General features: G+C 49.2%; 10 protein-coding genes across 10 annotated transcripts; 6 read left to right on the top strand and 4 right to left on the bottom strand.

The window, feature by feature from the left end:
- Positions 1 to 473: 473 nt before the first annotated feature.
- On the bottom strand, positions 474 to 1,172 carry N7508_010737 (acyl carrier protein; the record flags this gene model as incomplete). Its single annotated transcript, XM_058468797.1, has 1 exon — positions 474 to 1,172. The coding sequence occupies one exon, from the start codon at positions 1,170 to 1,172 to the stop codon at positions 474 to 476; it is 699 nt and encodes a 232-aa protein (XP_058316643.1).
- Positions 1,173 to 1,233: 61 nt separating this feature from the next.
- Positions 1,234 to 5,507, bottom strand: N7508_010738 (uncharacterized protein; the record flags this gene model as incomplete). The annotated part of the gene is made up of 3 exons (XM_058468798.1): positions 1,234 to 4,284; positions 4,368 to 5,217; positions 5,269 to 5,507. The coding sequence occupies 3 exons, from the start codon at positions 5,505 to 5,507 to the stop codon at positions 1,234 to 1,236; spliced, it is 4,140 nt and encodes a 1,379-aa protein (XP_058316644.1).
- Positions 5,508 to 6,466: 959 nt separating this feature from the next.
- N7508_010739 (uncharacterized protein) lies at positions 6,467 to 7,792 on the top strand (the record flags this gene model as incomplete). The annotated part of the gene is made up of 7 exons (XM_058468799.1): positions 6,467 to 6,502; positions 6,570 to 6,602; positions 6,649 to 6,769; positions 6,824 to 6,850; positions 6,907 to 7,047; positions 7,107 to 7,525; positions 7,583 to 7,792. The coding sequence occupies 7 exons, from the start codon at positions 6,467 to 6,469 to the stop codon at positions 7,790 to 7,792; spliced, it is 987 nt and encodes a 328-aa protein (XP_058316645.1).
- Positions 7,793 to 8,864: 1,072 nt separating this feature from the next.
- Positions 8,865 to 14,585, top strand: N7508_010740 (uncharacterized protein; the record flags this gene model as incomplete). Its single annotated transcript, XM_058468800.1, has 4 exons — positions 8,865 to 8,923; positions 8,983 to 9,832; positions 9,897 to 12,225; positions 12,295 to 14,585. The coding sequence occupies 4 exons, from the start codon at positions 8,865 to 8,867 to the stop codon at positions 14,583 to 14,585; spliced, it is 5,529 nt and encodes a 1,842-aa protein (XP_058316646.1).
- Positions 14,586 to 14,812: 227 nt separating this feature from the next.
- Positions 14,813 to 16,458, top strand: N7508_010741 (uncharacterized protein; the record flags this gene model as incomplete). The annotated part of the gene is made up of 3 exons (XM_058468801.1): positions 14,813 to 15,017; positions 15,101 to 15,417; positions 15,562 to 16,458. The coding sequence occupies 3 exons, from the start codon at positions 14,813 to 14,815 to the stop codon at positions 16,456 to 16,458; spliced, it is 1,419 nt and encodes a 472-aa protein (XP_058316647.1).
- Positions 16,459 to 17,590: 1,132 nt separating this feature from the next.
- N7508_010742 (MFS transporter) lies at positions 17,591 to 19,396 on the bottom strand (the record flags this gene model as incomplete). Its single annotated transcript, XM_058468802.1, has 3 exons — positions 17,591 to 17,887; positions 17,950 to 18,959; positions 19,009 to 19,396. The coding sequence occupies 3 exons, from the start codon at positions 19,394 to 19,396 to the stop codon at positions 17,591 to 17,593; spliced, it is 1,695 nt and encodes a 564-aa protein (XP_058316648.1).
- A 1,012-nt stretch (positions 19,397 to 20,408) lies between these two features.
- Positions 20,409 to 21,318, top strand: N7508_010743 (putative thiol methyltransferase; the record flags this gene model as incomplete). Its single annotated transcript, XM_058468803.1, has 2 exons — positions 20,409 to 20,909; positions 20,959 to 21,318. The coding sequence occupies 2 exons, from the start codon at positions 20,409 to 20,411 to the stop codon at positions 21,316 to 21,318; spliced, it is 861 nt and encodes a 286-aa protein (XP_058316649.1).
- A 123-nt stretch (positions 21,319 to 21,441) lies between these two features.
- N7508_010744 (deubiquitinase OTU2) lies at positions 21,442 to 22,404 on the bottom strand (the record flags this gene model as incomplete). Its single annotated transcript, XM_058468804.1, has 1 exon — positions 21,442 to 22,404. One exon carries the CDS (start codon positions 22,402 to 22,404, stop codon positions 21,442 to 21,444), a length of 963 nt encoding a protein of 320 aa, XP_058316650.1.
- A 298-nt stretch (positions 22,405 to 22,702) lies between these two features.
- N7508_010745 (short chain dehydrogenase/reductase family) lies at positions 22,703 to 23,604 on the top strand (the record flags this gene model as incomplete). Its single annotated transcript, XM_058468805.1, has 3 exons — positions 22,703 to 22,732; positions 22,788 to 23,022; positions 23,081 to 23,604. The coding sequence occupies 3 exons, from the start codon at positions 22,703 to 22,705 to the stop codon at positions 23,602 to 23,604; spliced, it is 789 nt and encodes a 262-aa protein (XP_058316651.1).
- Positions 23,605 to 24,288: 684 nt separating this feature from the next.
- Positions 24,289 to 26,717, top strand: N7508_010746 (alpha,alpha-trehalase; the record flags this gene model as incomplete). The annotated part of the gene is made up of 5 exons (XM_058468806.1): positions 24,289 to 24,411; positions 24,470 to 24,542; positions 24,615 to 24,736; positions 24,784 to 26,525; positions 26,588 to 26,717. The coding sequence occupies 5 exons, from the start codon at positions 24,289 to 24,291 to the stop codon at positions 26,715 to 26,717; spliced, it is 2,190 nt and encodes a 729-aa protein (XP_058316652.1).
- Between the last annotated feature and the right edge of the window lie 795 nt (positions 26,718 to 27,512).

The following is a 27,512-nucleotide window of genomic DNA, read 5'->3' on the forward strand; positions in this document are numbered from 1 at the left end:
AGTGAAAGTGCGGGTACGAGATACTAGAATTGGAGTGGTGTGGATGTATGTTTTCGAGAGCAAAGCTTGGCGTCACATTGGACAACATACGTCAAAAACAGGCTTGCTTCTCCCCTTGAAATTTAACTGCGATTTGATTTTTCGGTAAATATTATCGCCCAATCGGTGTATTTAAAGTTATCTACAAGTAATGATGCCAAGGCAGCCAAAAGAGGGTTAGAATCGCCGCCCGAAAGATCGCCGGAGAGATCATTTCAAAAGCAGAACAAATAAATGCATATTTATGAGCGAGGCGATCGATCTTGAATATTTTTTTGTTGCAATTGAGAATGAAGGGCAGGAAAGCCAATTTGACGAAACGCATACATTGATTTCGAATAAAAGTAGACAATAAAAAGGAACACAACAAAAATAATGTGAACTGCCTCCGGTGAACGCCTAGAAAATCATACTAGCTAGGCAAAAAAGGGAGATCAACGACGCGCCTGAATCAAGGTATTCAGCATTCCACGAACGGACGAATGATCCCAGAGATCTTCCACCGTAATCTGGTAGTCTTGGCGTTGCCAAAACGCGGCCAACAGTGTGATTGAGACCTGGTCACCACCGACAGCAAAGAAGTCTGATTCTAAGTCCAAGGACAGATCGAGACTTCCCAAAACTTCCCGCCAGCTGTCATATATGACAGATAACAAGCTAGGGTCCACAGGTGTGATTTTATCGGTGCAATCAACTGTAGAGTGTCCATTCACGCCGTTAGACATTGATGCACTCTGCAAGGGCAGAATAGACTCAGAGTAAATGAACTGCGACACCGGCATTTGCGCGTGTTTGTAGTCAGAGATAGCCTGAATCGTGACACAGAGACGATCCAAAAGACTAGTTGCAATGACTTCGACAACAGAGCGCGACGAGGTGATGAAAAGAATGCCAATCTCGTTGTTATCCAAGGGAGTAGCCTTGATAGCAATGTCTGCCTCATCCGCCGCAGGACAGAAGTCACCAATACGGTAGCTCTGTTTGTTGAGAGTCACCGTCGTGTCTTGTTCAATATTCTGATGTTGCACAATACTGCTCATGCGAGTAGAAGATTGCCAGGGGCTGCACTTTTGAACAATTGTGCGGGTTCCTAGTGACTCGTAGGCCATGTGAGAAATATGTTGAGCTTGCATGGCTTCTGAAGGCGGCTCAGAGTCGCGGTGCGATCAATCATGACACGAGTCGGAAGGAGGTTTAGGCAGGGGCAATGACCTGATCTATGTTGGCTTGAGGTAGGTTGCGCCCGGAAACAACATGACCAAAGACAACGTCCGAACGGTCGGAGCACGATGAGAGGACAAGAGCCCAGGCAGTCTTTAGGATGGTGGCGAAAGTAAATACCGAGCCACCCTGTGAGGCAATGGTGATGGTTCGGGTCAAGTGCAAATCGTACACTTTCTGGTATTGCGGGGCTGGGTGAGCGACGATGTCTGTCATGGTAGAGTTTGACGAAAAATTCCGCCAGTATGTGTGGGCATCTGGGCTAGCAGGATAGATACCGGCGATAAAGTGAGAGAATGGAACCTCTGGAGCAGGCGTGCGACCGGAGAATGCATCTTGGAAACTCTGCCAGATGCGCGGCAGACAGACACCCTCATATTGCGCATGTGAGACTCGGAGAATGAGTCGATGATGGTTTTGATTGCTAACAACTGACAATTGGGTGAGTACACTGCCCAAGGGCAGGTTCGAGTTGACGTCCTCTTTGCATAAATTTAGACAGAAGGATTCAATCTCTTCGTCTATCTGATACCAGGCGACCTGTTGCAAGATGTCTTTGAGTACTACCTGGTAGAAGCGATCTCCATAGGCAGCGAATACAGTCCGGAGGATCCCGTGGGCTTCAAGGAAAAGAGCCCATGCGTTCTGAACATGGGCAAGGGTCCATGGGACCTCACCATCGCTATCGAGGAAAAGATAATTGACCAAACCACAAACCTTGAGCATAGAATGGGCAATTGCAGAGGATTGGAAGTCCGATGCTGGAAGAATGTCCTCGATATTTTCAGTGGGTGTATTCGCAACCAAGGCTACCAATGGAAGCACATTGGCTATGTCGTCGATGAAAGAGAATGGAGTATACGGCAAAGAAGTCTTTTCCGTAAGGTCTTTCCCTGATTTCAGAGAGATAACAATGGCCATTTCCTCCAGTACTGGAGCCTGAAAGATGTCTTGAACTGTCAGAGTCAGACCGGCAGATCGGGCATGACTAGTGAGTTTCATCGCGCTGATTGAATCGCCTCCAGAGCGCAAGAAATGGTGATTTTTGCCCAAAGTATCCTCTTCAATATGCAAGACTTTGGCCCATAAAGCACGGAGCTGCAGTTCCATTGGCGTGGTTGGTTCCAGCTTGACACTGCTTGCCAAAGAAAAGGCCAGATTATCTTCCCTCGAGAAAGAAGTAACCAGTTCGCGCAGTTGACGACGGTCGGATTTGCCATTCATAGTCAATGGCACTCGAGATAGAGGAATGAACGTGGATGGGATCATGTACGACGGGAGCTGCTGACTGAGGGTTTGTTGCAGCACAGCCAGCTCATCACGCAAGTCGGTAGACATGTCCTTGATCTCGACAGGACCACTACGATTGCTGTAATGAAGGAAAGCCACCACAACTTGCCGCTGATGGGTGGGATCTTGCACAGCGTCTACACTAACGTGGGCAAGGGTAGGCATTGCAAGTCGAATGGCATGCTCGATCTCACCAAGCTCCACGCGCTGACCACGGACCTTGACCTGAGTGTCTTTGCGTCCAACGAATCGAATGGTTCCGTCTTCGTTGACTCTGACCAGATCGCCGGTACGATAGAACCGGGAATCTTGGCGGATTGCCCACACAGGGCTCGTGATAAATGCTTTGGCTGTCTTCTCAACATCGTGAAGATATTCACGCGCAAGCGTTGGGCCTTCAAGAAGAAGTTCTCCAACGCAGCCTAGGGGCGTCAGGCGGTTGGGATCCTGAGGATCAGCTATCCAGTAGAGGGCTCCGATAGATTCACCCAAGTTGGCCGGGTCACTGTTGATAGTAGCTGGGGGAGCACCGCTGCAGTACACACTGCATTCTGCGGGACCGTAGCAGATGCGCAGATCAAGCACATTATGCCACTTGGCAATGGTATCGCGCGTAGATGCCTCGCCCCCGAGAACCAGCATTTTCAGTGAGGGTATAGTGTCTTTTTCAAGTAGAGCTGCAACTGTTGGCGTCAAGAAAGCCCAATTGCATTGGAACTTGCTGATAGCCCCAGACAGATCGTTCATACGTTGTTCATCCGATGGGACACAGATACACCCACCGCGTTGCAATGTTGTGAAGATATCAGCACAGCTCACGTCAAAGGTACTGGCTGCGAACTGCATTAACCTTGTCCCGGGGCCGATATCCCATCGTGTTCCATGAGCCTTTGAGCTTGAGCAAAGAGAGCCATGAGAAATAATGATTCCCTTTGGCTTGCCGGTCGAGCCTGATGTAAAGACCACATACGCTGCATTCCGCGGGGTGAGGGATGGCAGATTGAGGCTTGACCAACCTGCAAGACTGTATATAAAGTCCTCTGTTACTGCCACTGTCCGCAAAGGAACCGAGTTTGCAAGAATATTGGCATGACGGAAATTAGTCAGAAGGACTATTGCCTGGGCATCTTTGACGATTGTCTCAAGACGTGCTTGGGGATGGGCAGGATCAAGATTGACACAAGCGCCGCCGGCCTTCATGACGGCCATTTGTGCGACAACAGCCCATTTCGACTTATCGAAGCACATAGGAACCAGAGCTTCAGGAACAACCCCCAGGGAGACAAGATGGCGAGCAAGAGTCGTTGACAGCTGGTCAAGCTCTTCGTATGCCAGTTGACCGTTCCAAGCATCGACAGCCAATGCTTCCGGCCGCTGTGACACTTGGTCAGCGAAGATGGCTGGTACAGTTGACTCAACGCTTTCTGGATACTCTCGGTTCCATTCGATGATTTGCTGCAGATCCCTGTCACTGAAGAGCGCAACAGAAGCAATCGGAGCTTCTAGGCATTTTGCTTCGGTAATTTGCTCCAGAATATGCTCGAAATGGTGCATTATATTCTGCACACGCCAGTTTGAGAGAATATTCTCGTCATAGCGAGCTTCAATGATAACTTTGTCGTCCGCTACAAAACATTCGACAACCAGAGGATAGCTATCGAAGTCTTCAAGGGAAAGTTCGACCTCTTCCACACCCGGTAGAAGGTCTCCAGTAGAATTGGAGTCTGAAATGGGCTAGATGACAAACTAGTAATATCGTACTACTGAATACATATCGTGTTAGTTATCCACAAGATCCGCATCATCAACAAACTTACCTCTGTGGGATCGAGTCCCTCGAGATATGTCATCTGCAAATCACCCATCACCAGTCTTCCGACATCACGACGCTGGAAACTGACGACTGTGTTGAACAGTTGCTTGCCTGTCACTCCCAATGCATGGTGAAACTCGGCTAACCTGACGTGCTGGTATGGAAGCATGTTCAAATATTCATGGTGCAAATGTTGGAGCGTAGCAATGACGGAATTGTTGCCAACCTGTGCTAGGTTTGTCGCACAAACCAGCATATTGATGAAAAGGCCTACTGCGCTCTCCAATCCTTTGACTGGGATCTCTCTTCCTGCCGTGAGATAACCAAAGCAGACCTGGTCTTCGCCCGAATACGCTTGAAGGACCAGGGACCATGCCAAGCGAATTACATTGGCTAGTGTTATATTGTTCGTTTGACAGAAAGCACGAAACTTGCCATTGTCTGGCACAGGTACAACGACAGTCTTAATTTCCTCTTCCATCGTGCTGGAGACCAGCGAGGGGAAATGACAAGGCTTGACATCGTGAAGGTACTTTGACCAGAATACTAGCCCTTCTGCAGCCGACTGCGATTGAATGAAGGTAACATAGTCACTGTATGGAATGGCTGGTAGGACTGAGAGCTGATTGCTGTATGCAGAGACGAGATCATGGATCAGTACCGACATCGCAGTTCCATCCATCAGAGCATGGCTTATGTCAAGCCGGAAATAGAGGGATCCTTCATCACATTTTACTACGACCGGGCGATGGGGAGGTCTAGTCGTCGATGGTTCCAGGTGATCATAGCGCTGAAGAAGCTCAATAGTCCGGTCATCCGACTCGGCTTGGAGAATTTGAGAAGCTGCGCGGTGGCTGCGAAGAACCATTTGATCAAACGGTCGCTGTTAAATTCCTTTGAGGAACACAGTCCGTAGAATTGTGTGGCGTTCAATAAGTTGCTGCCATGCGGAAGACAGACGCCGAGCGTCCAGAGGAACGGCCTCGCATGAGTCAATCCGCATGATGGCGTGATAGAGATAAGCATCCCCAAGACGAAGTTGGCTGAGTAAGATACCCTCTTGAATACCGGGGAACATGGCTCGACCTCTTCCCATGGGGTTGGCGGAGTCGATGCCGGCGAAACTGAGACTGATGCAGACCATTGGCACCGCATGGCTTCAGGCTGTTGTGCATCCATTGGAAGTATAAATGGGGCTCTGGAATTGAAAAAAGAGAGAATGGCCAAAGGAAGTGATATTGTGAGAGATTTCGTGCGATCCAGTGCAACTTACCACCGCAGCAGGGCGAAATGGGCAAGGATATGTCTCACTGTGCATGGGTCTGGGTCTCCGGCTCCTCCAGCTTGATTGCTCACCCAGCACGCTGGTGCAGAGCTGGAAATACTAAATTCAAAATTTCTGCCCCCATCTCACTTTGTTCCTGTCTGATGCCGTTTCTCCTGTCGTTCGCACGCATGTCCTGTAATTCGTATAATTGTATCTTTCATGTAAATGTGTACTAATGTAATATACGAAATACACTCGGTCATCAATTTGTAAGTATCCATGTGTATGGTAAAAAAGAACTCATACCAATACTAGATATACTTCATAATTTCTGGTTTTCTTTTCCTTTTCTGGTATTAATGTATATTTGGATTCATCGGAGCTGGATCATATAACGTGCGAAAGTTTTCAGCCTCAAGCTGCACAGCCCGAAGGTATTAGACTGGTGGAATTACCAACAATGCAGAGTCTCCATTGAACAGGCGCAGAGAGCACTCGCACGCCATGTAATATTAATCGGTCGACCGAGCAAATTCCGTCTTCTAGCTCATCAATTTTGATTCAACGATGTAACATTGGCCGGGGCTGTGCATCATCAGAATGGACCAGCGCAAATATCTTCATGACTTCCAGACCGAGCTAACGCCGAGCAGGTGAATATACGCGAACATAGGCAGCCGGTTCCGCAATAGGAAAAAGAACCAGCAACAACCATATAGACGCACAGCTTTACCTTTCTATTGTTAATTGTAACTATAATCGGCATCTTTGTCGTCTTCACATTTCTGAGCCTCTTTATTCCTCGTCCCATTCTGATTGACCAGGAAATTGTTCCAATGGCTGCTTTTCCCCCGTGCCCTCTCGTTTCCTTGGTATGTGTCTACTTGGTTCAACTCTGATCTCAGGTACCGGTGGTACTAACTGGTCCCCACATTGCAGAATGGAACAAGCTGGGTCTTGCTCCTATGGATGGTCCGTCCCTCAAATGTTTCTCCCTCTGCAGTCTCAACTGACTTAGATTCAAGTAAATGGCCATGTTGAATCGAAGTATTCAATCGCAACTGGAGAATGGTCAAAGCCTCACTTCGTGGAAGATCCGTTTATCAAGGTCCACGGCCTTGCACCGGGCCTCAATTACGGTAATTGCCAGATTGTGAAGGCCTTAAAATCAATAGCTAACACATTACATATAGGCCAACAAGCCTTTGAAGGCATGAAAGGTTTGAGTTTTCGCGTCCCACTTGTTTATTGTGTTGCTGAATCTCTCTTCCTTCAGCGTACCGCGACCCTGATGGCCAGATTCAAGTCTTTCGACTCAAGGATCATGCAGCCCGTCTAGCCCTCTCTTGCTCAACCATTGCCATTCCCACAATTCCGGAAGATGTTCTCCTGGCTAGCATCAACCTGGCGGTCGTCCGTAACGCCGAGTATGTCCCTCCTCATGAATCTGATGCCGCTTTATATATTCACCGCTAGTGTTTGGCTCCGACGCCTTCTTTGCTGTGTTTGCCGGTACCAGTTACCGGTTCTGTGTGTATGTGCAGCCTTATAAGGCGTATCACGGGGTCCAGCTCTTGCCTGCGCTTGTACTGGAAGATCTAGATCGTGCTGCACCTCAAGGCGTGGGCCACGTTAAGGTCGGAGGTAACTATGCGCCTGTGCTGAAGTGGTCCGATAAAGCCAGAGCCGAGGGATTTGCTATAACATTGCATCTCGACAGCCGAACACAATCGGAGATTGATGAGTTCAGTACTTCCGGATTTTTAGGACTGAAAAAGACTGGGGACTCATTCACGCTGATTGTTCCCAGCTCTCCATCTATTCTGAAGAGTGTGACCAGCACTTCGTGCGTGGAATTGGCACGTTCGTTTGGATGGGCCGTAGAGCTGCGACCGGTATGTTACATCTCTCTGACTGATATTTCTTCGCACTAAATTATGTCTTCTTTGCAGATTCCGTACCTTGAATTGCCACATTTTAAAGAAATTCTAGCCGCAGGAACAGCGGCGATAGTCGTTCCAATCAAATCAATCACCCGGAGATCTACCGGAGATGTTTTTACTTTTTCTGTAGATGGCCCTGGTGAGGCCTGCCAGCGTCTCTCAAAGGCGCTGTTAGCGGTGCAAAAGGGATTGGCTTCCAATGACGGTGACTGGCTTTGACCCGTGGCGCCGGTGGCCGATGCTGAGGAATGAGATCGGTGGTAATAGTGCTCAAGCCTTTCGCGTACATGCTTCGCGCTAGTGAGGGAATCAATTTAAAGAAGTCATGAAATTATGCTTGTGTGTTTGTGCCACAGTAAGCTGCAAACACTGCACTCTGCATACTTTTGTGCAAAGCCAGGTTAGAGCACGTACAACAGGGGTCATAAATTTGTCCACGGCGCTATTAAGTATTGCATAAGTTTTTTGCAGAACCCTCGAAGTGAGTTTGCTATTTCATGGATTATTTGTAGTCTAGGTTAGCTTCCATTTTCCCGCATCTTTCTTGCCTATTTCCAATTTCCCTGTGCAAGCCATTGAGATAATAACGCACAGGCGTGAAAGGGCTTGTGGCCACTGCTGTAGTCATTCTCCCGCAAGACTTGAGGCAATTCGATATCATATGATCAGTAGGGAGTCTCGTCAGTGATTCGACATAAGCGGACCTTGCTTGATACAAAAAAATCAGCACCACACGTATTCCACAATAGAAGAAGAGGGAGTCAGACTACACTTGCGGGCGGCCCGCTAGCGCTATTCTTGGCTTTTTGGCCCAATGCTCCGGCATTTATTCGGAATCACTCCGGATCCCCGAAGGATCCACTGTGGCTTATACGCTGAAGCACTGGTAAGACGACCCTAGCTTGTTCAGGTAAAGGGGACTGTATCGGTACCAATACACAAATCTCGATACTCGATACCGATACCTAACAGTATTACAATTTTTCTCACGTACATAGTATACTGTACACATTTGTCTTGGAAACTTATCTGACCCGCTTACGCCAAATGACAATTTAGTGCTTTGCTATACACACAGGGAGGTCCACGGGGGGTTCCCAGGTGGAATAATTCAAATGGATTATAGATTAGTAGCCAGCCCTGAGCAGCATCCGGGCCCGTAGTCCACGTGTAAGCAGCAGATAGCCTGCAGCAAAAAAGAGGCTCTCCCGACGAACTCCAACCACAGGTTCCCTCAACGGTAGATTTCCAGTACAGCCTGTAGAGACAAGGCAAAGGAAAATTTGCGAAAATGAATGACTTCGATACAGAGCGAAAGCTCGCTCGCACGCTACTAATGGAGTTGATGGTGTGAGTAGTCCCACTTTGCCTGTAGAAAGAGTCGGCTAACCAGTAGATTGCCATACCAGATACCAACCATTATTCGACAAAACAAAAAAAACTGCTGCTAGTATGGCCTTCATCTCCAGCGGCCAAGGCGGACAGTACCCGCAGATGGGACAAGAATTGCTCGATGTATGCCCCGTGTACGCGAAGTCAATTGCTCGTGCTTCCCAACATCTGGCGGCAATCGGCTGTCCATGGGACATGGCGACCGAAATCACCAAGCACCCTGAAGGTTCTCAGATCGAGGAGGCAGAATTCTCATGTCCTATGACTGTAACTTTGCAGCTCGCCCTCATAGACACTTTTGCCGAGCTTGGGGTACATCCATCTTTTGCTTTGGGACATTCAAGCGCTGAACTTGCGGCTGCGTACTGCGCAAAGGCATTAACATTCGAAGATGCAGTTACTGTTGCATATCATACTGGACGTCTGATTAGTGACATGAAGAGGGAAAGGGGCGAGCTTGTCGGTAGCATGCTCGCAGTTGGCGCTTCCTACGACATGGTCAATGATTTTATGAAGCTTGCCTCCAATGCTGCCACGACTGGAGCAATCAAAATGGCTTGCATTAACAGTCCCACGAGTGTCACGGTTTCTGGAAATGACACTGCGATTTTCGACCTGCAGCAGAAATTGGAGCTTAGAAAGATTTTCAATCAAAAGATGCGAACAGGGGGCGCTGCATACCATTCGCATCAAATGGATCAGGTCGCAACCGAGCTCTTACAGAAGTTGCAAGGCATCAAGGGAAATCAGACTGATGCTTCTGTCACGACGATATCCTCCTTGACAGGGGAAGACACTGGGGAAACAGTCTTAGGGAAAGATTATTGGCTGCAAAACCTGACCTCGCCTGTCAAATTCATGGAGGCAGTTAAGACGCTGTGTCAGAGAGGTCTTAGTTCAGACCAAGTGGATCTGTTATCTTACCCATCAGACCTCCAGAATCTCCAGTGGACAAGCCCATAACATCTCCACCGTCTTCCGAACTGTGATTGCCTCCATTTTAGCCAGTCCACAAAGACTAATATCAGATGTGGACCTGATGAGCACTGAGAACAAACGCCGTATACAACAGTGGACAGCTAGCGTACCGCCTACCATCAATTCATGTATGCACCATGTCATATCGGAGCAAGCGCGAAATACACCAAATGCCCCTGCTCTTCATTCCTGGGAAGGTGACTACACATATGCCGAGCTGGATTTTGCCTCAACTTGGTTGGCAAGACACTTGGTTAGTTACGGGATAAAGCCGGACGACTGTGTTCCGCTGTGTTTTGAGAAGTCTCTCTACACTCCCATTGCATTGCTAGCTATTCTCAAATCTGGTGGAGCCTTCGTGCTGCTTGATCCTAAGCATCCAGCTGATCGTCTCAAGGGATTAATGAAAGATCTCAATGCAAGATTTATCATCGCATCGGAACGTACGCGGGACTACTGTGAAACTTTGATTGGAAATGTGGTTGTCGTATCGCCCGCAATTCTTGGCTCCTTGCCAGACGGCGATGATAGCCAAATCGAAATGACACCTGCGGTGACTCCCCGGAACATCATGTATGTTCAATTTACATCTGGATCGAGTGGAGTACCGAAGGGCGTGATCATTTCTCATTCCGCTGCATGCTCCTCGGTACATTACCACGGGTCTGTGATGGGATTGGGTCCAGCAAGTCGCACATTTCAATTTTCTTCTTACGTTTTCGACGCGGTCATTCTCGAGATCTTCACGACGCTCTATCACGGTGGTTGCGTTTGCATACCATCAGACGACGACCGAATGAGCCGCATGGCGGATACCATGCGAAATATGCATGTCAACATGATTTTTACGACCCCGACCGTAGCTCAACTATTCAAACCAGATGACGTACCCATGCTGAAGACCCTAATGGTTGGTGGTGAACTCGTCAACACTGGCACCGCTGAGATTTGGCGAAGAAAGGTGAATCTCTTTAATATCTATGGCCCCTGTGAATGTACGGTTTATTCTACATACAATGCTCTGAGTACCAACAACCCACGGCCAGAGGTGATTGGATGCCCCGTCGGCTCAGTGGTCTGGCTTGCGGATCCTAACAACCATGACAAGTTGGTCCCAGTTGGTGCTGTGGGAGAACTGATAGTTCACGGGCCAATTGTGGGTAGGGGCTATCTCAATGATGTACAACGAACAGATGCAAGCTTCCTCTCGAACACCAGTTGGCTGTCGCAATATCATGGCAGTAGTGAGCATCGCCTCTACAAAACTGGCGACCTGGGTCGTCAAAACTCCGATGGTACTATCACCGTCATTGGGAGGAAGGATACGCAGTTCAAAATTTATGGACAACGCATCGAGTTCACCGAGATTGAACCCCACATCAAGGCTCAATTCCCAGGAGCCTTGCAGGTTGCCACTGATGTGGTGAGTCCAGCACACCTTGATGGGTGGCCATTACTTTCTGTTTTTATCAATTTGAATGGATTTGGCAGCCCAGCCCATGATGTGATTGGTAGTATTTTGTCCATGAAAGAAAGCTGTCGCGCAACAATGGTTGAGATCGAAACCGTTTTGACCAAGAATTTGCCGCCGTACATGATTCCCAAACTGTGGTTTCCTATTTCTCGAATGCCTTTGCCAACATCTGGAAAGACAGAACGCAAGTTATTAAGATCCTGGGGTGCTTCACTCTCAGAAGTACAGATTAGCCAATATGCTTTGAGCAATGGATCCAAAGCAGAGCCGTCGACTGAGATGAAACGCAAGCTAGCAAATCTCTGGCAACGAGTACTCAACGTTTCTTCTGCTAGTCGAGAAGGTAGCTTCTTCAGGCTCGGTGGTGACAGTATTTCTGCAATGCAACTTGCATCAGCAGCACACAAAGGGGGAATCCAACTTTCAGTTGCCGATGTCTTCCGCAATCCCAACCTTCTTGATATGGCAGCCAATATTTGCACATCGCAGACAAATGGAAAAGTTTTCGAATCTGAAATTGTGACGCCGTTCAGTCTTTTAAGGCCCGGGATAGACGGTTCGCGGTTCCTGAAGTCTGCTGCCAAGAAGGCCAACATTCATAGCGACTGGATTCAAGACGCGTACCCCTCCACACCTTTACAAGAGGGCATTATGGCATTGACGGCACGGGATGCGGGTTCCTATGGCTGGCAAGATGTTCTCGCAGTCCCTGCCTCCATTGGTTTGGGTCGATTCCGCGCAGCATGGCAAGCGGTAGTGGGTGAGCTAGACATCATGCGCACAAGAATGGTTGAAATGGATCACCACGGTACCTATCAAATTGTTGTCAAGCCAGAACATGGTTGCATTGACTGAAAGCATGCTGAGTTGTTGGAAGACCACCTGATCCAAGACAAGAAAATTCCGTTTGGCTACGGCGCACCTCTCTATCGGTTTTCCATCGTCACCCAAGGGTCCAAAATATACTCTGTCTCCAGCGCCCATCATGATATTTTAGATCGTTGGTCAATCTCTTTGATGATGGACCGCATAGCGTCTCACTATTTGTTGCAAAGGCTACCCCCTGCGCCGCCGTTCAGAGGCTTTATCAAATGGATGTGCTCTTGTGACCCGACAGGCTCCGATAGTTATTGGAGATCACGCTTTGAAAGTTCATCCGCTGTGGAATTCCCTCGCTCCGTGTTAGGCCACCGTTCTCGGGCCACAGTAGTTGCGAAGCACTCGATCCCTGTATCCCCCAAGAGGAGCTCCAGCAAATTCACCATTTCGGCCCTCCTCAGGGCAGCATGGGCTCTCACCATCAGCCAACATAGCGGCTCAGAAAATATTGTGGCACCACTAATTACCGTGGTACCTTTCAAAGTCGTGATTGGGAAGCAGAGCCTGATCGCCGAGTTTCTAAAGGGCATTCATCAAGACACTGTTGTCATGATTCCATACGAGCATGCTGGTCTTCAAAATATTGCGCAGCTCAATGTACAGTGCCGGTCCGCGTCCAAGTTTCAGAACTTGCTTGTGGTTCAGTCACAGCAGCATCAGCAACAGGGAAAGCTCCCGCTAAGCCTCGAACGTCTAGACGTGGTACAGAATGATGTTCTATCCTACGGAGTTGTCCTGGTGTGCGACCTCACTGAGAGTTCAGTCATGCTACAGGCTGCCTTTGACCCAAAAGTGATATCCCACACGATGATTGACATTTTGTTAGCGCAGTTCGGGCATTTTTTCCAGCAGCTACATAATCCCCAATACGCTCTCATGCCATTGAAAGATCTCCAATTGGTTGGAGAGCACGATTTGCGGCTACTGGTGGTTTGGAATCGACCACGTAGCGCTGAGCGGGTCGATAAATGCGCGCATGATTTGATACACAAGCGCACACTCGCCCAACCTGAGCCAGTGGCTATTGATTCAGCAGACGGCCAATTCACGTATGCTCAATTGGATCATCTTTCCACCAATCTTGCGTTCCATCTTCAAGAGTATCATCGGGCCGGCCCCGAGACCATCGTTCCTCTTTTCTTCCGCAAGTCAGCTTGGGCTATAGTTTGCATTCTCGCTATTACGAAGGCTGGTAGTGCTTTTGTCTTCCTGGATCCCGCACATCCAATGGACCGTCTGATGTACATTGCCGGTCAGATCCAAGCAGCCTTCATTATAACAACCCCAGAACTCTCGTACATGTGGGACAAAACAGTCCTTGAACCCCTTCGAATTACAGATAGCTTCACGAATGAGCTTCCCATACAGCAACAGCTACCGGTGACAAGTGTGGATCCACATAATATGCTTTATGTGATCTTTACATCCGGCTCGAGTGGATCGCCAAAAGCATGTGTAGTTTCACACGCATCTTTTCTCAGTGGTGCTGTTCAGCACATCCGACAGAGCAGGCTAATTCCAGCCGCTCGCATTCTTCAAGCAGCACCAAACACTTTTGATGTGAGTATACTGGAGACGTTGACAGGGCTTATCTCTGGTGCTTGTGTCTGTCTACCGAGAACAGAACATCAAAATCTCCCCGTTTCCCAGATCATCAACGATTTGAAAATCACCTGGAGCTTCCTCACCCCTTCGGTCGCCCGAACAATTAGCCCGAATGACTGCCCCAGCCTGAAAACTCTCATTCTTGGTGGTGAGTCACTCTCACGCGTGGACATCGAGACATGGGCCGGAAAGGTGCACCTATGTAATGGATACGGGCCCAGTGAATGTTCTGTGGCCTGCACAGCCAATATCAACATAACAGTCGGGACTGATCCAGCAAACATCGGAAGCACGATGTGCTGCAATGCTTGGGTGGTAGATTCGGAGAATTCGAATTCTCTCTTGCCGATTGGAGCAGTCGGAGAACTAGTGATCCAAGGTCCCGCTGTCTGCCGAGGATATCTGAATGAGCCAGATAAGACCAATGCTGTCTTTATCGATTCTCCTTCGTGGCTTAATCGTTTCGGTTCGAACTTTCGCTCAGAAAATCGAATGTATTTGACCGGAGATTTGGTCAGATATAACGATGATGGAACTTTGACGTTGGACGCAAAGACACTCAAGTTAAAATCCGTGGGCAGCGCATTGAGCTGGGCGATATTGAACATCACACATCTTCCCATCCATCTGTCAGACATGCTGCAGTTGAACTTCCAAGATCCGGCAGATATCAAGATAGCTTAGTTGCTGTACTCTCACTGCGTGAGGTAGGTTCACGCTCATCTGATGTGCCGGACGACACGCTTGTGCCGGTTTCTGGTGAACAACTGGATGCAGTCCGTCATTCCATTCCAGACATACGGCCGTATCTAAGTCAACATCTGCCACCCTACATGGTACCTAGTTCTTTCATCGTACTCGAAAGTCTCCACTTGCTGAGCTCGGGCAAAATCAACCGCCCTAAGATCAGAATGTGGCTGGAAAACATGAGTACCGACATGCAGGAACGGGTCTCGGCTCAAGCGGACAAGCCGGCCGCGCATACTGCATCTCTCATCCCTAATGATAAGACCACTGCTCTTCTTTTGAGCAAAAAAGTCACGCAGCTTATCACAAAGGATGATCAAGAATATACGGTGGCAATTCGCGACCGAGACATTGCATTGGCATCTACGGGTTGAACTCCATTAGTGCTGTCTCTCTTGCAGCCTTTATCAAAGAGGAATTTGATGTCAGGGTATCGATTGACAGCCTGCTAGAGGAATCCATGACAGTATGTGGAGTGGCTCGCATGGTTGATAGTGCTAGGGGTGAACCCACTGCTTTCAACGCGTCTTCGGCCTTGGATGTATCTGCGGAGATTGAAAAAGCAATTGCAGACTTTGATCAAAAAGCCATCTCAGGGCCACTGCCAGCTCTCCAGTTGCCTAGTCGGCAACATCCTGAGACAATCTTGTTGACTGGCGCCACTGGGTTCCTGGGAAGTCAAATCCTCAGGCAACTTTTGGAACTCTCTCATGTAAAACGAGTCGTTACCCTTGTGCGCGCACTAGATCACGGCCAAGCCACTGCTAGGGTGATTAGGTCTGCTCAGAAAAGCAAATGGTGGCGCGATGGTTACTCTTCGAAACTCTAAGTCTGGGTCGGCGACTTGTCACAGCCCGAGCTAGGGCTAAATGACGCCCAATGGGCAGTGCATTGAGGCTGCATTGAGGCTCAGCCAGGGTCAGCCTTTTCTATCGATGCTGTTGTCCACAATGGCGCCACTGTGCATTGGGGATACGACTACCAGGGACTTGAATCGGCCAATGTCACAAGCACCGTATCTCTCCTGGCCTCTCTCACTCGGTCGCCGAAACCACCACGTTTCACATTCATTTCAGGTGGTCAGGTGTTTTTGGGAGACGAAGAGAACCACAGTGAAGTGGTGGCGTTTGCTCGGGGGATGAAGACAGCCGGTGAATACGCCCAAACCAAGTACGTGGCCGATCAGGTCGTCAAGGAGTTTGCTCGGAGATACAACACATCAATTACAACTATTGTAAAACCGGGGTTGATTGTCGGAACCAAGGATCTCGGTGTATCAAACACCGATGATTTCTTGTGGCGAGTGGTGGCAAGTGTTATCGAAATTGATTCCTTCAACAGCACAGGACTAGACGGCCTCATCCTGGTTTCTGGTTCTCATCGGGTTGCTACCGCTATTTTGGCAGATACTCTTCGACCCCGGCCACATGGAAATAACGTTGAGACGACCATTCGATACGGAATCACTGTCGAAGAATTGTGGAACATGTTGCGCGATGACTTTGGCTACCAGCTAGAAGCTGTTGATAGCACAGAATGGCTGGCCCGGTTAAGAACCCAAGTGGAATTGAACGGCGAGAATCATCCTCTGTGGCCAGTTTTCCATCTGCTGGAAGCTACTGGTGGGCGCTTAGGCGTCCCTATGCCTGGCCATTTGCGGCAGGGTGAGCATGATGGCGAGGTGAAGGCTTCTCTTAGGAAGAGTATTGCCTACTTGAGGGGAATTGGGTACCTGCCAAGTGACAATACTGCCGATGGTTCCTTTGTGCAAAAAGACCTGGTCTTCGCTCGTGGAAGGACCCGTCCATAATCCTTGATTTATACCTTTGCGTTTCTTTATGCCTAAGCTATCTTATTTGGCCTTTTGTTCATTGAATTGATTGATTTATAATTTCTACATACCTCGATCGCCTCGGGCTGAGGTCAACAGGTTCTACGTGACCATGATCTAGCTTTCTTGAGTTTTACATAAATAATTTGGTTGTTGCAATTTGCTAAGCGCTGCTGCTGCATCAAGCTTGGAAGGTATACATCTCAAAGAAAGCTTAAAGTCAATCTGTGCGATACTGAGCTGTGATGAGGGTCATTCACGGCTGTATAAACTTGCATGGCTGGTCAAGTACTTATTGAACAACGTTCCTTATGAACACGAATTATGCGTACTTTACACAGGGCTTGGAATTGATCTAAGTTGCTTTGTATCAGGCTGGGTAGTAAATAAAAGTCAATGAGAATACTGATGAACTGGGAAGAGTGACCGGAGATCGAGACACCAGCGCAGCAGTCGGTTAGTACTTGCTGTGTTGGCGCTTGTCCCACTGGCACGAGTTTGGGAAAATGGGCCTTGGGTATCAAGCATGTTCGTAGGTTATAACAAGGCGGTTATATTTGTCTGTTCTGGGTTCTCCAATAGATAGTGGTGTTGATCTGGTGTAAAGCGGAAACATAGCAAGGGGAAATCGACAATATATTGTATAGCTTCTACACAGAATACTCGAGCATGATGGACTATTTGGAGTTAAGCTTTTTGTCTCTTCTTTGTCATTTTCTATTCCCCTCGCGAGAACTAAATCATATAAGAGTGGGGGCATCAAGGGATCATGTTCCTTATTGTACAGGTCTGATTCAATGTGAAATAGGGTATCATGTTTAACTATGGAAGACTTCAATCTCTCCAAATTGCAAACAGCCAGCTGCCTAGCACAAAGAGAGAAAGCAAAAAAAGCATGGCCAAAACCGGCTTAATGTAGAAGGTGGTGAACAGGTATGAATACTTTCGTCTGGCTCGTGTCCAAACGTCATGGTAAATATGTGCTAAACAGATAAAACCAGGTGATTCGTAGCAGTATATGTGCTCAGAAACCCCACGTATCTGCATAACGTATAACGATAAAAGTTGGAACGCCGGATATCAAATGCAGACCCCAAAATGCAAAGCGCAATCAGCGCATGTGCGCATCCATGGTCTTTCGCCAACGAGGACCGTAGATTCGCATGAGATAAATAACGGAGCTGCTCGCAAAGCCAACGATGCCAAGGATGGTAAAGAGCCAGCCGTTGCCGATGGCACCGATAATTGGGGCGGTGACAAGGGAGCCCACGCAGGAGAAGATGTTTCGCACGAAGTTGTTGAGGGCGACACCCTCGGAAGACTTCTTTGGCATGAATTCTGTTAGCATAGTTGTGACCATGCTGAAGATGAGCATGGAGCCCACGCCAAAGAAGAAGTTGGCGATCATCTATGAAAGAGCTGTAAGTGGGATTTCTGGGAAAGTCGACACTTAACATCGGGGGGACATACCGGAACCAGCCAGAAGACACCCTTCTCTGCCGCCCATCCATACCAGAGGAATGCTGCGGGGTATAAGAACGCACCAAGCCAGGCATTCTCGCGCATACGATCCTCGGGGCGAAGAATGAGTCTACCCTTTTCATCATAACGGTTTGCCTTCTTCGCCTCACGTTGCATGATCTTGTCTGTCCATTTTCCACCGAAGGTACTGGTTACCATGTATCCCAGAGAGTTCGGAATGTACAACAAGCCAACAATGATGGTTGAGAAGTTGTACGGTTCCTTGCCAAATGTTTCCTCGATGCTGACGTTCAGAACGTAGAGGGAGCCGAATGTGATACTAGCATAGTAGACAGTCAGAAGCACAGGAAGGAACCGTAGGTAGAGAATGATTTTGAGTGGGTCAATGAAGATCATCTTCAGCATCTTCAACCAGCGAGTAGTAGACCGAACGACCTGTCGTGACGACACACGGCTGAGCGGACGACTAATAGTTGGATCATCATTGTCGTCAAGTTCAGGCAACACTGGTTTCTGCGTCACCAAGGTTTCCGGAAGGGCGAAGAGGATGAAGATGAGAGTCACGGCACCAAAGGCTGCACTGAACCACATGGTACTGCGCCAACCCCAACGCTGTGCCAAGAGACCACCAATGATAGGTGCCAGCAAAGGGCCACAAAGCGGGCCCAGGTAGAAAATTCCCATGGCCCGTCCCCTTTCTCTTGGCTCCCAAAGATCAGCGATAGTACCAGCACCGACTGCCTGAACGGACGCAGAAGCACCACCACTCAGCATACGCATGACAATCAGCATGGCAATAGAGCTAGAAATGGCACAAAGGCAGTTGAAAATGGCGAATAGAGCGAAAGAAACTAGGTAGATTGTCCGTCGTCCGAGTCGCTCACTGAAAGAAGACCACCACAAGGGAAAGATCGCCATCGCCAGCATATACAGCGCAATCGTGAGGTTCGCAATCGTGGTGGTCGTATTTAGTTCTTTGGTTACTTGTGATAGCGATGCTGATCGATTGATTAGATATGATCCAGAAACAAAGTGGAGAAGACTTACGAAAAAAGATCGCGCTGCCCAACGGCGCAGTAGATCCAGCTAGAGCGACGATGAATGTAATGAACCATTTCATCTTCCGGGGGTATGTCTTTGGGTTCTCAATTTCTGCCACCAGGGCGAGTTGGCCGAACAATCCGCGACGCTTCAACCGGGCTACTTTGATAGCTGGACCGAGCTCTGTGGAGTGCCGTTGTAGACGAGGAAGTGCTTCCTCTGGGTCATCATCTGTTGGTCCATCACGAAAGCTAGATGTGTCCGATCGAGGGTGGGAGTCATGGTTGAATTCGGATTTGGCCTCGGCTGATAGAGTTGAATGTTCTCCACTACCCGCTGAAGATGTCGGCAAGGTCGAAGCAACGATGTTTTCTTTGTCGGAATGCTCATGCATATTGATAGTGTCCCGGTGGACAATACCGTGCAATTTACAGCAGGCCGGCAAGGCGATTCAAATCAGAATAACCTGGTGGCGAAGTCGGAGGCATAAACCAAAGGAGGAACAGAGTCCTGACGATCTTTTGTATGAAACGTCACAACCTGTGATCAACAGCTAGAAAGTCCAAGGAAAAATTTGGGTTAATGACTGGAGGAGAATCCAGATGCAAGACCGAAACAAGTCTAAGTAGACGAAAGAGCAAGAGCGTCCTTGCGACGTTGCAAGCCTTGAATGCGAATCTGATTCCTGACGTGGATCCTTCCCCTGATATGCGCCCGACTGAGTATCAGAAGTGCAAATCGATCAGGCGATGATGATCGACAGGTTCAAGTTGAAGTTTCTTGGCCAAAATCACCAAAAATGCCTTCGAGTCTGCATGCGGAGCAAAGTACAGTCGGATGACCGACGAGCACCGACAACGACCGAGCTAAATATGTACCTAGACATCCTGGGCTGGATTCTTATCCGTTCAGACTACAGACTCCATATTGCAATCATGGAAGGCCGTGGGGACCAGTCACCGTTGAGAGCTAGCGTGCCGTTCTTCCGTCGGCAAACATGAGGCGGACCATGCCGCCCTTGGAGAACCCCAGGTGCGAGAGATGCAGAGATGCAAAGATGCAGAGATGGCATCAGATAAAGTCGCAATAGACTCATTTTGGCTTTTGACAGCTATTGATTCAGTCCACTGATCAAGTGTCGAATATGCCCCTCCATCCCTAACCCCTCGCCCCGTGATAGCTTGACGGGGTTCAAGACAAGGGAGTATACAATTTTATACATCCCACAGCTTCATCCCACTTCCCACTGAAAATCACTGACAGTCACTGACAACAGAGATGCAAGGAGGTGATTAATAATCCTAAAAGACGGTGAACTCCAAATGTCGACTCGAAAGCTCCCATCTCCAACCCACTTATCCTCGAACCTCTCCCCGCACAAACACAACAGCTCAACATCTCACAACATGACCGCCCCAACACAAGCCAAAGACCCAAAGGAGATGCAGGAACATCTCGCCCAGCCCCAATTCAAGGGTGACAAATATGTCGAGGGCTGGGCGTCCCTCTGGGATAAGGGCGACAACCTTCCCTGGGATAAAGGCTTCCCCAACCCAGCTCTGGACGACACACTCGTGAAGCATCGGGGTACCATTGGCGGTCCCCTAGCTACAGATGCACAAGGCCAATCGTACAGACGCAAAGCTTTAGTTCCGGGTTGTGGGCGCGGGGTTGACGTGCTTCTCCTCGCGAGCTTTGGTTTTGACGCGTATGGCTTGGAGTATAGTGAATCGGCCATCGAAGCGTGTAAGAAGGAAGAGAAGGAGAATTCCAATTGGTATCGGGTTCGCGATCAGACTGTTGGAGCTGGGTCCGTGACTTGGCTTCAAGGTGATTTCTTCGATGACGCTTGGTTGCAGAAGGCTGGTGTTCCGTTGAATGGGTTTGACGTGGTTTATGATTATACAGTAAGTCCGTCCATTCGTTGAATTTGTTCTCGGTCTAACTGTAGTCTAGTTCTTCTGTGCCCTGTCGCCATCGATGCGTCCCAAGTGGGCTCTCCGTCATACCCAGCTTCTGGCTCCTTCGCCATTGGGTAACCTGATCTGTCTCGAGTTCCCCCGCCACAAGGATACTCAGGCTGCAGGTCCCCCATATGCTTCCCCCTCGGAGGCATATATGGCCCACCTGAGCCATCCAGGTGAAGATGTGCCCTACGACGCGAAGGGTGCCGTCAAGTACAACCCTCTGCAGCCTAGCAGCGCAGGAGGTCTGGAAAGAGTGGCATACTGGCAGCCGGAGCGCACCCACGAGATGGGCCAGGGTGAGAACGGAGTGATCCACGACCGAGTATCAATCTGGCGCCGTCGTAACTAGATCAACCGCAGACATCCAACCAAACAGAGTATAGAACCAGATCTGCGTGTGACAAACAACCACAACCAGACTGCGCCAAAAATACCGAGCGAAATGCAATGACATTATGAATTCCCTCGTAACCTACACCTGTTTTTTCAAGGCGTTATAGTGCTCCCCAAGGCCGTACGAATGTATATAATAGGCTAGCCAAAGAACCCTCTTCGCTTTCTCCGCCTCATCAAGACTATCCACATCATCATCCCCAGACTCAATCTTCTCCATTCGCCCATCACTCTGCACAATATTGATCTCAACTCCATACGCGCGCGCAATGGCCTGCAACTCCAAATGGCCACCCCACTCAGCGGTCAATTTAATCTTGCGCGTATAAGAATCAATCGACTCCTCCATGAACGCTTCGAAATCCTCCTTATGGTCGTTGATAAAGTCTGCCGTTACAGCGCGCACGGCTCTGTATCCGTCATGTTGCGGCGAGGCGACAGTTTCGATGCGCGATTGTGTTGAGGGTTGCAGGGTCATGCGACTTGGGTCGGGGCGTAGTCCTAGCCCTGAGTCGTCGAGTTGTTTCGCGATTGCTGAGTAGAGACAGTGCCCGTCTGGGGTTACTTCAATTTCTTTTAAGTTGAGCTTTTTGAAAGCCGCATCCATTACTTCTTGTTCGTTGCCGCGATAGTTGACTTGGGTTTTGGCTTCTTCTGCGGCTGCGGCTGAGGCTGCTTCTTGCTCTGCGACGCGTCGGGCGAGGCGTGCTTTTTGGCGGTTTGGCTTCTTGCCATTTGAGGGGGCGACGGGTTCGGGGGTAGGTTCGGGGGTTGGTGCTTTCTTTTGGGGAGTTTTGTCTTCGGTTGGCTCTTCGTCTGTTTGTTGGTCGTCTTCCAGGTTGAGGTCCTCGAGTCCTTCGACCGGATCGCAGTTTAGCTGGGCGATCTCGATCTTGTGTTTTTCAACCAGCTCCTGCTGCATTCGGTCGCATTCATCGTTGACGCCCTTGCGAGTTTTCTTGGTGGCGGACTTTTTCTTTTGGGTGATCTTTCCCTGAAGATCTTTTTGCTCTTTGCGGTGCTTGGACAGGAGTTCCTCCATGTTGAGAAATGGTAACAGAAAACAATAACTGAAAACAAGTCTATTGGGGTATATACAGTGACAATTGATGAAAACAAGAACAACTCGAGCCCCGCGAAACCCTGACATTCCTGCCCTAAGTAACGCCCTGAATAGGACTAGTGTGACTGTCGCGGCAAAACAATGTTCCAGTCCCGTGAGCCTCGGCTGATCGAGCTCGGTCTTCGGGTATGTCCAACAAGACCTACAAGTCCGTTGATATATTAAAGTAGCATTTGTTCTTTTGTACTGAATATATCTCAAGCAAAGCATATTAAGAATGGATTCTCAAAGTCTTTTCAACGTCAAGGTTAGATTACCTCGTACTCACAAGGTCTGCTCCGGCGACAACTAACATAGCATAGGGCAAGGTGGTGCTGGTCACCGGCGGAGCCAAGGGCATCGGTCGCATGATCTCAGAAGGCTATGTGACAAACGGCGCTACGGTCTATATTTCATCTCGGGACGCAAAGGCCTGTGAGCAAGCAGCCAGCGAGCTCAATGCTCTAGGCAAGGGCAAGGCCCACGCCATCCCGGCCAATTTCTACAAATATGAAGACGTGAAGAAGCTAGCCGAGGAGCTAGGCAAGCGCGAGAGCAGTAAGATACCTCATGACCAGGGGAAGTACGAACCCAAGCTAATATAATGCTTCCGCAGAACTCCATGTCCTGGTCAACAACTCTGGCTCGAATTGGGGTGCCCCGTACGACGAATATCCCTCCGAAGCCTTCACCCGAGTTCTCACTCTCAACCTGCACCGTGTCTTTGATCTCACTCAGCTAGTGACACCATTGCTTGAGAAGGCCTCCGCGCCCAATGATCCCGCCCGCATTATCAACATTGGCAGCATTGACGGACTTCGTGTTCCCTCGCTCGAGACATTCGCTTATAGTTCCAGCAAGGCCGGTCTACACCACCTCAGTCGCGTCCTTGCCAATCATCTCGGCAAGCGTAACGTCACCTCGAATACCCTGGCCTGTGGTCCCTTCGAGAGTAAGATGATGGCCGCCACACTCAAGTCTTTCGGCGAGTCTATCAAGGCTGGTGTGCCATTGGGCCGTATTGGAACACCGCAGGATGTTGCAGGGGCTTGCTTGTTCTTGAGTAGCCGTGCCGGAGCGTATATTAATGGCGCGACTATTCCGGTTGATGGCGGTAGCGCTATTGCCGCCAAGCTGTAGATAGTAGCTTGTGGCGTTATTCCTTTTTCTTTATTGCAGATAGTTTCTAAATAGGATTGTATATCTAGGTCCCATGACCACTTCAAATTCTCCTTTTTGGATACAGTAGATATTCCAATCCCACCTGATTCGTGGGGTGCATATCGGAATCGATTCCCTCACATTCCACTGCGTGGCCGGACGGCACATCGACCGCAGCCAGAGCCCCCTTAAAATTGAGACATTCCTAAACTGCATCCGGGGTAAGTCATAGATATTATATGTCAATAAAGAAGAAGGAAAAGGAGAAATTCATCAAGCTTCAGTGGAATTCTAGTCTTATCACCTTATCAGCGGCAAAAACAGTGGAGCGGCGACATCATCGGTCTTGCCGTCATTGTCCCACTTGCTCTGCCAGGTTCATCTGTTCATACTTGACATCTCTTTGTTTTCATCCTCAAATCTTGCATCTTACAACTACAGCCACAACTTACGATTACCGCTGTGAACACTGGACCGAGACATCACCCTGACTCTAATCCAGACCGCATATAACAGCCACAGCCCCCCCACCACATACCCTGTACGTGGCTGTTCTAAGCTTCCAGCTCGAGCCTCCAGCGGTGTAGACGCTTCCTTGCGTGACGCACAATCTCGGGTTTTGGCTTTTAGCTTTTGCCCTCATTTTCTATTACTTCGTTCACCATGAGCTCGCCAAATGACCGTCCCCGGACTGGCTCCGTCGATCCTTATGCCAATCCTGATGTTTATTACGGAACAGGAGACCAAGTTGATCGTTTCAAGTCTCGCAGACGCGCTTTCTCTGCTGTAAGTGACTGTTGCATACCCCGCGGAGGTACATCCAGCTTATCTCATTTATCAACAGAGCTTGAATAACTATACTCGTGACGATATCAATCAATTCTTCGGCAATATTCCTTCACGGCGCGGTAGTCACGGTATGTCGACCTTTTTTGGGGGGGGTGGGGCAGGATAATTGCGTTTGATTCAGCAGCTAAGTGTGAGTACAGATGAGGCGTCGGGACAACCTAGAAAATTCCTTATCCATGTGGATGAGACTCTCGAGGCGCTCCTGAAGCAGGAGGACACGGATAGTAATATGCAGATCACAATTGAGGACCTGGGACCTAAGGTGAGCACATCGGTCTTACCCACCAGGATAGTTGCTGACTGCTATAGGTACTCTCGGTCGGAACTGCGGCATCATCCGGATACAATCGAGTCGATGTGCGGGGCACATACATGCTCTCTAACCTTCTACAGGAGCTTACAATTGCTAAAGACTACGGTCGGAAGCGTCTCATTCTGGACGAAGCACGTCTGAGCGAGAACCCAGTGTCTCGGCTCTCGCGCATGATTAAGAATTCCTTCTGGGATGCGCTTACTCGACGCATTGATGGTCATAACATTGAAGTGGCGGGTAAGGATCCAAAGGACTGGACTTCAGACCCTCGTCCTCGGATCTACGTCCCGCCAGGCGCTCCTGAACAGTTCGAATATTATGAAAACATTGCCAAGGAGCATCCCGAGCTGCGCCTTGATGTGCAGCTGCTTCCTGCTGAGATTACCCCGGATTATGTGATGAAGCTTAACGACAAGCCTGGTTTGTTGGCACTGGCTATGGAGAAAAAGATGAACGAGTCAACTATGAAAGAAGAGCTTGTCGGTGTGCCGTTCGTTGTGCCAGGTGGCCGTTTCAACGAGCTTTATAACTGGGATAGTTATATGATGGCCATAGGACTGCTCTCCAATGATCGTGTTGATCTTGCCAAGGGCATGGTCGTTAACTTCTGCTTTGAGATCAAGCACTATGGAAAGGTCCTCAACGCCAATCGATCCTACTACCTCACTCGTGCGCAACCTCCATTTTTGACAGACATGGCATTGCGCGTGTATGAGAGAATCAAAACGGAGCCTGACTCGAAGGAATTCCTGCGCAACTCCGTTCTCGCCGGTATTAAGGACTACAACAGTGTCTGGGTTTCTGAGCCTCGCCTGGACCCTGTGAGCGGTCTTTCGCGCTATCGCCCCGAAGGCTGGGGCGTACCACCAGAGACCGAACCATCTCACTTCTTGCATATTCTCACCCCATACGCGGAGAAGCATGGCATGACATTCGAGGCGTTTGTCAGAGCATACAACCACAGAGAAATTGTCGAGCCTGAGCTGGACGAGTATTTCTTGCATGACCGAGCAGTCCGTGAGTCTGGTCACGACACCAGCTACCGACTGGAAGGTGTATGCGCCAACCTCGCGACAGTAGACCTCAACTCCCTCCTGTACAAATACGAAGTCGACATCGCGCGCATCATCCGTGTTCATTTCAACGACAGACTCGAAATTCCCCACGAATTCCGCACACCACTCACAAGAGATATCGAGTTCGAGACTTCCGCAGTATGGGACAGACGTGCACGCAAGCGTAAGGCGCGCATGGATCAGCTCTGCTGGGACCCAGAGAAGGGTATGTACTTCGACTACGACACTGTCAAGAAAGAACGCACGAACTACGAATCCGCAACAACCTTCTGGGCCATGTGGGCCGGTCTCGCATCCCCAGCCCAAGCCGCAGCTCTGGTCTCCAAGGCCCTGCCGCGCTTCGAGGCATTCGGCGGTCTTGTCTCCGGCACAGAGGAGTCCCGCGGTGCTACTAGTCTGAAGCGGCCTAACCGGCAGTGGGATTACCCCTACGGCTGGGCGCCGCAGCAGATCCTCGCCTGGACCGGTCTCCTCCGGTACGGATACCAGGAAGAGGCTGAGCGGTTGGCGTATAAGTGGGTGTACATGATCACCAAGGCCTTTGTTGATTTCAACGGTGTTGTCGTCGAGAAGTATGACGTTACTAGGCCCATTGACCCTCATCGGGTCGATGCTGAGTATGGAAACCAGGGTACAGACTTCAAGGGCGCTCCTCGCGAAGGGTAAGTTCTTATCCTATTGATATCTCATTGCTTTGTTTCAGCTGGATGTTAACATTTCACAGGTTCGGCTGGGTTAATGCCAGTTACGTCTACGGATTGGAGATTCTCAATGCGCACATGAGGCGCTCGTTGGGAACCATCACTCCCTATGAGACATACCACAAGGCAGTTGTGGCTCAAGATGCCTTTTAATTGACTATTCGTGTTTCTATGATATTTGGCGTCCGGTTTTCTCGCACAGAAAAAGTGTGGGGGTATGAAAATTAAATGCAAGTAGATGTCGGTTGATTTGTGATGAGTTACCAGATAATCTGTGATTCTGAGAATATATTGTTCTTATGAGCAACGCAGCTAGTCATATGGAGTAGAAGCACAAGGAAACCGACCTCGGCTTTCTCTCGCACCATGTCTGGAATTCGGAAATTTTTCGGGGGTAGGGTTCAATTGATTCGGTCAGATCAAGAGACCTAACCGTCATAAAGTAGAGTGTATTCATCCCCATGACGCTATGATGCCATACTCGATGAGACCAATGGTTCAGCCAGGTAGCTATAAGACCCTCGAAAATAAAGACATTAAGAATTGCGTGTGACCAGCAAGCATCGCACACGAACTCGAGCATCCGCCCATCAGAAGCACGCCCAAAGCTGGCCTCAAGAGAAGTTAGAGGTCGATTGATTCTGGTAATGTCACATTTTCCTGGGAAACTTGATATCTAATACGGACGGCGACCTTTACGTCCCGATTTATGGCGAGTCATAGACAACATCTTCTCATGGCTATCTAACAAGGCAAGATCTTGCTTAACCTGTTCAATCGTTGTATGAACGCTCCGTCAATGGCTCGCTGTAGGGTGTTGGAAATTTGGACCTAGTTAACTCCCCAAAAATAGGATACGAGTATAGGGCCTTCGAGACATATGTTGTTGCGAGGTCGCGCTGTTTTTCCCGACGCGCTCAGTAGTCCAGTTTCCATGTATCAGAATGA

Source organism: Penicillium antarcticum, assembly GCF_028974205.1.
Source record: "Penicillium antarcticum strain IBT 31339 chromosome Unknown utg000009l_segment0_segment0, whole genome shotgun sequence".
In the NCBI taxonomy this organism is placed as follows: domain Eukaryota; kingdom Fungi; phylum Ascomycota; class Eurotiomycetes; order Eurotiales; family Aspergillaceae; genus Penicillium; species Penicillium antarcticum.